This window comes from Pyrgilauda ruficollis, unplaced genomic scaffold (genome assembly GCF_017590135.1).
Source record: "Pyrgilauda ruficollis isolate IOZ18807 unplaced genomic scaffold, ASM1759013v1 scaffold31, whole genome shotgun sequence".
Classification (NCBI taxonomy): Eukaryota; Metazoa; Chordata; class Aves; order Passeriformes; family Passeridae; genus Pyrgilauda; species Pyrgilauda ruficollis.
Window position 1 is genome coordinate 4,805,048 of NW_024524489.1, and position 8,828 is coordinate 4,813,875.

Here is an 8,828-nt window from a genome sequence, read left to right on the forward strand (position 1 = left end):
GTTTGGGGAAGGTGGTTGGGATGCAGGTGGGGGACACCAAGGTGGGCTGGAATGGGCTGCAGCCACCATGGAGCCAGTTGTGATCTGCTGTGGTGTTGGATTGTGTATTCCACAGGGGAGGCTGCCTTCCACCTCTCCTGCAGAATTCCAGCATGGAACAGTGTTTCCATCGGACAGCTCATGATCCTGAGGCTGGGAAGGATGCATGTGGAGAGCCAGGATAGAGGAGCAGCAGTGTAACCAGTCTAGGACACTCTGGAAGTGAGGTAGGTGATCTTGGGAATTGAATGTGATCTTGGGGATTGAATGTTTACTCTGGATAGGAGAGAATCCTGGTGCTGAGTGGGATTTTGGGAAGCAATCTGCAGGCTCAGGGGCAGCAGGTAAGACAAAACACTCCCCACTGCTGTATCCCTGGATATGTGAAGGAGGAAAGGCTGAAAGATGGCACAAAGCCTGAGCATCTCTGGATCACAGAATCCTGGAATAGTTTGGGTGGGAAGGGACCTTAAACTCATCCCATTGCACCCCCTGCCATGGGCAGGGATACCTCCGACACCTCCCACTGGATCAGGATCTCCAGAGCCCTGTCCATCCCATCTCACCACCTGGGGATAAAACACTCACCAGAAGATTCCTGGCCTCCCCACAGAGCCTGTTCCAAGATTTTCCTGCCACAATGAAAAATTCCAGCATGAATCCTTCACACTGAAAGTATTCCTCCTCTGCTTCCAACGGTACTGGGACAAGGAGCCCCTCTGGATTTACAGATGTCTGTCCATAACTGTATGTCCTTTCCTAGGATTGGGATGCTTTGGGATATTCCTGCTCCGAGGGGGTTGCTCTTGCACCACAGACATCAGGGTGGGCTCAGCCTTTGCCCCTCGAGTTTTCCGGAGCCCTAATTCATCCCGGTCGGAATTTAAAGCCTCCTTGGCTCTGTGCTGTGTCAGGTTTTTCCTCCACTGCTGGCAGAAAGCAGCAACTTCTTCTTCTTCGGGGTCTGCTGGGGGTTGTCCCAAACCCTGTTGGATGAAGGAATTGGTTTAATATATCCCTGTGCATCCTAAATTATGGAAAAGTCTGGATGTGCCAATGTGTGCGTGATCCACACAGCATTGCTACTTCTTAATGCTTCAAAATGCTTCAGAATGCTTCAAAAGCTTCTTACAGGGAGAGAAAGGAGGGCAGTTTGTTGATAAGCAGGGAATTTTCCAAAGGGAAATTTCCAGGTCATAAAGGACTTTGGGATCTAGATAGTAAAAATTAATTAATTAATTAATTCAGCATCAGCAAAGTGAAAAATGGGCAAATGGAGGAAGTGCTAAGTTTAATTAAGCACAGGAGGAGCTTTGTCACCCTTGGGGCTGACTGTTCAGCAAATGGGATTCTAAAAAATATGTGTTTCCTTCAAAAAGATGCTGATCCCAGGAAAAGCAGTAGGATTATAGAGGAGGAAGGGATTCAGATGGAAATGCTGCCTTAGGGAGAGGCTGGTGGTGTTTGCACTTGTTTTCCAGTTGTTTCCAGGAAAAATCTGCTCCCACAGACTTTACAGTGAGATCAGCTGGCTGTAGATGGCAGCTGCATGGGAAATTCTTGGGAATTTGGCTTTTGGGAATAAAGAGGATACCATGGATTAATTCCAAATAAAGGTGCTCTATGATCCAAAAATTAAGTGGGGAATGGACCAGGTAAAGGTGACTTCAAGGACAGTCAATGCCTGGGATGATGTAGGGTGGGCTTTGGACATGAGACAAGCACAAAGTGAAAGTATTCCAGGAGGAATATCTGCTCCAGCTGGAGTCCCACAGCAGCCAGATCCCAGCTCCCATAGAAAGACCTGGATGAGAAACTCCCACAACATGGAATTGCCCTGGCCCAGAGAAGCTGTGGCTGCCCCATCCCTGGAACTGCTCAAAGCCAAGCTGGATGGGGCTTGGAGCAACCCTCCCCACCCAAATAACTCCAGGACTGATTCCATGATGGACTCACTTTGACACACGCCGCCTCGGCCGCCCTCAGGACATGCTGGACTGCTTGAATGAGGTTCTGCACGTTGTTGAGCAGCAGCTCAGAGGAGGCCCTGCTCTCCCCAGTCACTGCTTTCACCCTTCAAAGACATTCCAAAGGATTTTATTGGAAGGACATTGGACATCCTGACAGTGTTGTTATTCTAAACCCAGCTTATCCCCTGCACCATCGGAGCAGGGAAACCCATGGGAGGGAAGGGAGGCCTCCAAATTGTTCAACTCTTGGACAATACCCACCTCCCCTAGGACCTCTGGGGACCACAACCCACATTCCTTGGAGAAGGGATCCCTCTGGGATGACCTTGGGAGAGGTGATCCAGCTGCTGGCAGCTCACCTGGCCACGATGCCGAGCTGGCTGCTGATGCATTGGGTGTGCTCAATGGCACGGAGCAGCTCCATGGAGCATCTCTGGTCCAGGCAGTGCTTGGCGAGGATGTTCCCAAACTTAACAACCACCTGCCCATCGGAAACCATTTGCCTGGCACAGGCAACAAACTGCTCCTTGCTCTGGAACGGGATAAAAATCAATGGGATTGGGGAGAGAAGGAAAAAAAGCTTTTCCTGCAGGACAGGGAAGGTCCAGAAGGCTCAGATACATCCTGAGGAAAGGACAGGATGCCAAGCTCACATCCAACCAGGAGGAAGGATTTTGGAGTATTTTGCATAAATAGAGCTGGTACCACTCTCCCAAGAGCTGGGTGACACAGGGATTTGGGATGGAGTTGCCATGATCCTAAGGGAAAACGAGAGGGAGGAAATGCTGCCTACCACAATGGGGCCCTTCCTCCTCAGGAACTGAGCCATGTGGAGCATCCTTGTGGCCATGTCCTGGGACACCTGGGACACCTTGCTGGGGCCACCTTGCCACTTGTCACAGTTTCCTCTCTCCTGCTTCGCAGGGGAGATGCTGGAAGGACCATCCTGGTGCTGTCGAGACAGTAATGGAGCAGATTCCAAACCTGGAATGTGTGGACACAGCGATGCCGAGTGGTTTCCTCCACCTGGGTGTTTCTGAAGGAGATTTTGGTGAGTAAAGTTGGTGGGAGAGGTGCACACCCCCTTCTGGGCCTACTCTGCCTTCCCACCAGCCCTTCTCTCTAAATCCAAAGCCCTTGGAGCCATCTCCAAATGGAGTGGGGTGTCCTGCAAGCTGACAGTTTGTAATTAATTCCCAGCACAATTAGAGCTCTAAAGCACTTTGCTGAGGGACCTGGGTCTGTGCCAAAGCCTTTCCCAGCTCCTGACACGCATGGGAATGGAGTTGCTGGTATTCCCAGAGGGAATGCGTGGAGGTGAGGGAGAGTGCTACAGCCCTTCTTCCTCTGAAATGGTGGATTGGGTTGGATGTAGGAGAGCCTGGCTGATCAGATATCCAGGAATCCAGGGCTGCAGCAACCTGAGCTGCCTGAGTGGCCCAGGGTCAGCCTGCTGACCTCCAGAGGCCCTGCCAGCATCCCTCACATTCCTGCTCCATGCTGGGAGCACCAGGAATGACGGACAGCCCTGACCAACACCCAGGGAAAAGAGCTCCTGTACCAGTTCACGCACTTCCTGCATGGCTTCACTTGCTTCTCTGCTCCTGCATGGATGAATTCCTGCTGCCTCAGTGGGCTCTGGGGCTGGGGAGAGTCCAGCTGTGCTGTTGGGTGATCCTGGGAAGCATTCCCGCTGCAGGCATTCTGTGGGGCACCGCAGGATGTCCCTGTCGATTCCATGGATAACCCAGAGCTGTGTGACAAGGTAGTGTGCCTTGGCCGACCAGTACCACACCATGCCCTCCAGGTGGGGATCCCCAGTGTCCTGGCAGGGATCCCCAGTGTCCTGGTGGCTCTGGAAGTGCTGCCGGGCGCTTCCCACCACGTCAGCCGTGAGGAGCAGGAGGTGGTCAGCCATGGATAGCAGGTCGGGCTGCGATGGAAGTGGAGCACTGGCCTCCAGAGCACCCTGGAGGGTGTTTCTGACCCTCTGGACATCAGCCATGAGCTGATTTGCCTTCTCCTCAAAACCTTCTTTGCTCCTCTCCCTCTCCTCTTGGGTGAGGTTGGACAGAGCTGCTCCAACCACATCTTGGATGAGCCGCAGCTGTTCCATGTTGACCCTTTCCATGTGGAGCAACAATGCCTTGGCCCTGAGGGCCACATCCCTCTGCAGGAGCTCGAAGCGGATGGCCAAGCTGGCAGTAGGCAGTGGGGAGAGCAGGAGGGTGTTGGACACATCCAGCAGTGCTTCCATGAGCACCTGGATCTCCTCCCGGAGCACCAGGATTTCTCTGGCACCGTGGTCTCCAGGGCAGGATAAGTAGGAGAGCCGGGCAGCCTCCTGCAACCTGAGGGAATTCTCAGCCACAGCAGCCAGGAGGCTCCGTGGGCCAACCTTGTTCCTCACAGCTCTGCTCAGCTCCCTCAGGAACAGGACATCCCTGCCCACAAACTGATCCATGGCATCCAGCAGGACACGCATGCCAATGGCCCACCGGACACCATGCGGCTCCAGGATAGCCTTTTCCATCCCACAGGATTCCCTGAAGGACACTGCCTTCCCCAGGAACCCTTTGGTGTTCAGCTGAGCACAGGAAAACCTGGCTTGGAGCTGCAGAAAGCTCCCCTGGATGTGAGAGGGATTGGGATTTTCCCTACTGCAGGCTGTGCTTGCAATATCTCCTGCCACCTGCACTGCTCCTGCCAAGCCCAGCAGGGTCTCATCCAAAGCCTGCTTCCCTCTTGGAAAGTCACCCGACAGGATAAATCCAAGCACTTGCTGGGCCAGACCATTCCAAGAGCCTGCCACAGCTGCCAGGCACTCCCGAGTCTCCTGGATCCTCCCCGAGAGCCTGAGTGCCATTGGGAGAAGCCTGCCTGGAGCAGGGAGCTGCCCAGGGACCGTTTCTGTGGCCAGGCTGATGATCCTTGGGGTAAGTGCCTTGATATCCCAGTGCTGCTCCAGCACCTGGAGCTGGGGGGGTTCAGCCACAGGCAGCGCTTCCCGTGCTGCTTCCACATAGCCATCGGAGAGCTCCAGCAGGACGGAGCAAGCAGCACGGACAGTGTCCATGTCACCGGCTCGGGATGCTCCCAGGAGAGCTGTGATGACTGGGTGTGTATCCCCTTTCCATGGATCCTGGTGGAAGTTAGCTGGTGGTGAAGATGGATGACTTTGGGTATCTCCTTGGAACGCTGCCTCATCCGTACTGTTTCGTGTCCCAGCGTGGGACGGGCTGAGCTCCAGCCCCTTTTCCACCTTGGTGCTCCGCACTTGCTCCCGGAGCGGGCTGAGGATCTCCGGGTGGTTGGACCCATCCAGCCCGGCTTGGACATGGAGAGCAGAGTCCATCAGGGAGCTTGATGCCTGGGAAAAGGCATCCCGGCTTTGGAGGCAGGAAAACCTTCCTGGAATGAGGGCCGTGACTGCTCCCAGCTCCAGGATGGATTTGGCCAATTGCTCCACCCACACCAGCAAACCATTCCTGAAGATGGGATCCGTGGTCCTGTCCACATGCCGGGTGGAGGCTCCAACCACCCAGCGTGCCCAGCCCATGAGGCGAGCGGTGTGCCAGGAGAATCCCTCGGGATCCCAGCATTCCAGTGCTGCTTCACACCATTCCTTTTGCTTGGCCAGCTCCAGGATGGATAACTCAAGGAATTCCCTCATGCCGATGGTCTCCTCAAAGCAGCGCAGGAGGCTGTTGGTGGCTCTGGCCCAGGCACAGCACAGGGCCTGGAGCTGCTCCATGGTATTCCCACTTGTTTCCATGAGCAGGGAAGGGAGGCTGGCCAGGAGGCTCCGCAGGTGCTCCATGCCTTCCCAGATTTCCCTGGCAGTTTGGGCCTTGGCACACCTGGCCAGGAGCAGATCGGCCGCTCGGAGTATCCGCTGGGCCTGAGCAAAGAAGGCGGCAATGAGGGGCTGGAGCTTCCTTAAAATTCCTCCTGGTCCTGCTGGACAACACCCTGAATGAGCAAGGCTAAGGGCACCTTCAACCAGCTGCCTCAGAGGCTCCTTCTCCTCGAAGAATCCATCCAGGATTTGGCACAGCGTGGCCCTGAGCGCTGCCCGGTCCAGCTTTTCCAGCTCCTCCCTCAAGCTGTGACATTCCCACTCCAGGCCCTGTTCTCCCTGGCCCTCCCTCTGGCTCATGTGGCTGCAGATGTTCCTCCTCAGCTGCAGCAGGGCCCAGCAACGTTCCACCAGCTCCAGCTGCAGATCCAGCCTGGAAGACTCTACCAGCAGCATTCCATGGAGAATGACCGCTTCCAAGTGGGAGCTGAACCCACCCTGGGAAAGGCGCAGGGGGTCAGAGTGGGAGAGGAGAGCCTGGAGCCTGCTCATCTGCTGGGAGAAGATCCCACTCCTGTCCTGTGGCTCCATGAGCAGGGAGAGGAGCTCCCTGATGGCTCTCTCCGTCAGCTGGAAAACAGAATCTTGGGAGAGGTCAGCTTGGCTGTCCCTGGAATGTGTCAGGGCGCCCTGCTTGGCTGTGTGGATGAGTGAGACGCACTTGTGGAGCAGCTGCAGGGTCTGGGCCAAGCTCTTCCCTCTGGGACAATCTCCCAGTTCCTGGAGGCGCTCGGCTGTTAGGCGGCTCAGCAGGAGCACGGCCTCAGAAAAGGCCTGGAATGCAGCCAGCAGCCCTGGAGTGTCCCGGGCATCCCGCAGCACGCTCAGGCATTCCAGGAGCCAGCTGGCAGCACCAGTGATCCTCCTCATCCCTGCAGCCTCTTCCAGCTGAAGGATCTAACCAGGAAACAAAGCAGAAAAGCTGCTCAGATCAGGAATTCCCATTCCCATTCCATCCCTGGAGGGGGGCGGGGAGGTGTGGTTTGCTCCATGGATCTGCTGGCCCTTCCCAGTGTCCCCTCACCTTTGCTGGTCAGGAATTCCCATTCCCGTTCCATCCCTGGAGGTGGGGGGAGGTGTGGTTTGCTCCATGGATCTGCTGGCCCTTCCCAGTGTCCCCTCACCTTTGCTGTCTCCATCAGAATCTTCCTGGCAGCTGCTGCCAGGTGCTCTCGGTGCCGAGGGCTGTCCGGATGCTCCTGGAGCTGGAATGCTGCTAGCACCACGTCCCTCCCAGCCTGGAGCAGGGATTCACCCACGGGACACATCTCCGTGCTCCCTTCCTCACCGGAGTCCTCGGACAGCCTGGAATGGAAGGACTGGGCTCAGCACTCCTGTCTCTTCCCCGCTCCCTATCCCACCTCTCCAGGAGGATACAAGCTCCCTGCTACCTTTTCCATCTCTTCCCAGCCCCAAAATCCAGCCGGGAGACTCCCATCCACCTCACCTCCTTGCCACAGCAGCGAGTTCTTCCATAGCTTTGGCTAATTTTCCTGCCTTTTCCCCCAAAGTGGGAAAGGCCTGACAAATCCCATCTTCCCGTTCCAGGGCGAGGAGGAGGTGGCAGAACTCCACAGCCATGGGACAGAGAATTCCCTGGATAGCTTTGTTTTCTGTTGGGAGCCCGAGCTCAGAGAGAGAAAAAGGCTCCATGTTGTCCTGCCTGGAAAAGGGAAAACCCCCTGGGGTTAATTGGGATCCAGTGTGGAACTGCTCCCGGTTTTCCCAGCGAGCTTGGATGGGGATGGCAGTTCCTGGCTTGGGAAACGCTCGCGGCTTTAATTTCGCCCAGCCCTGAAACCAGGTCACTCACCTGGAATTCCTGGGACACCGGAGCCGGGATTTCCTTTCCGGGGGATCATCACACGGTGTTCCCGGCACTGCAGAGCCGGCATTCCCTCAGAGGGAGGGATTCGGGACAGCGAGCCGGGGGGAGCGCGAGGTCTTTCCTCCCCGGTTCCCGCGGTTCCCGGGACGCCATGCGGGATGTTCCCATGGGAGCGACGCCGGGATGCGCCAGCGTCGCCATGGAGATAACGGGCGCGGGGCGATGACGTCGCGCCGCGCGCCGGCCGCGAGGCACGCCGGGAGTTGTAGTTCGGCGCGTTCATGGTAATGGGATTCCCTCGGCCCGGGTGCGCAGGGGAGGGATCAGGCAGGAATATCCCAGTTTCCCCCGTACAGGGCTCGCTGCTTCCAGGAGCGTTTTTGAACAACTCAAATGTGCGCTCATGTAACGGGGCCAGGATCATAGGTGACCCTTCTGATTATCCTCAGTGTGGAATATTCCCAGGAGAGTGTAGCCTACCGCCCGGGAATCTGAGCTTCAGCTCGCCTGCGTTACAGGTGCGGGAATTCCCTGGAAACTCGCAGAATGACATAAACAACCTTCAGGATAAGGACTGATCTGCCACAGATCCCACCGCCAGCTGGGATCCCGCTCCCATTCCCAGAGCCGTCTTTTGAGTTAGCTCCCGAAGGAATCCCGCTTTTGGGAATACCCGGAGGGCCGCGGCTGCGCGGATCCCAGCCGCCGGGAGGAGCCGCTCATCCCCGATCCCCGCCGGATCCCGCATCCCGCACCCTGCGCGCGCCCCGCCCCGCGCACGCGCCCGGCGCGCTCCCGCTGCCGCGGCGGAGGAGGAGGAGGAGGAAGAAGGAGAGCAGGAAAAGCGGGAGCGATGGACAGCGCCGGCAAGGAGCGGGAGGCCGTGCAGCTGATGGCGGAGGCCGAGAAGCGGGTCAAGGGCTCGCACTCCTTCCTGCGGGGGCTCTTCGGGTGAGCGGCCCCGCATCCCCCCAGCCGGATCCCGCATCCCCCCAGCCGGATCCCGCATCCCCCCCTTCCCACCTCCTGCATCTCCCCCCGCGCTTCCCCGGCTCCTTGATCCCCCTCTCCAGCTCTTGCCCCTCTTCCAGCCCCTTCGCACCCCCATTCCCAGCTCCTGAGTCACTGTCTC

General features: G+C 57.1%; 1 protein-coding gene across 3 annotated transcripts in view; it reads left to right on the plus strand.

The window, feature by feature from the left end:
• The first annotated feature begins 2,835 nt into the window (after nt 1-2,835).
• The window catches only part of NAPB (NSF attachment protein beta), a 14,376-nt gene continuing 8,383 nt past the window's right edge, over nt 2,836-8,828 (plus strand). The window contains exons 1-2 of one of the 3 annotated variants that reach the window (XM_041474158.1): nt 2,836-3,060; nt 8,215-8,647. In XM_041474158.1, coding sequence (XP_041330092.1) covers nt 8,550-8,647 — 98 coding nt within the window. In that variant the 5' untranslated portion in view covers nt 2,836-3,060; nt 8,215-8,549. Of the gene's footprint in view, nt 3,061-6,940; nt 8,648-8,828 lie in introns of those variants that run through there. The other 2 variants (XM_041474159.1, XM_041474157.1) reach the window with 2 other exon arrangements.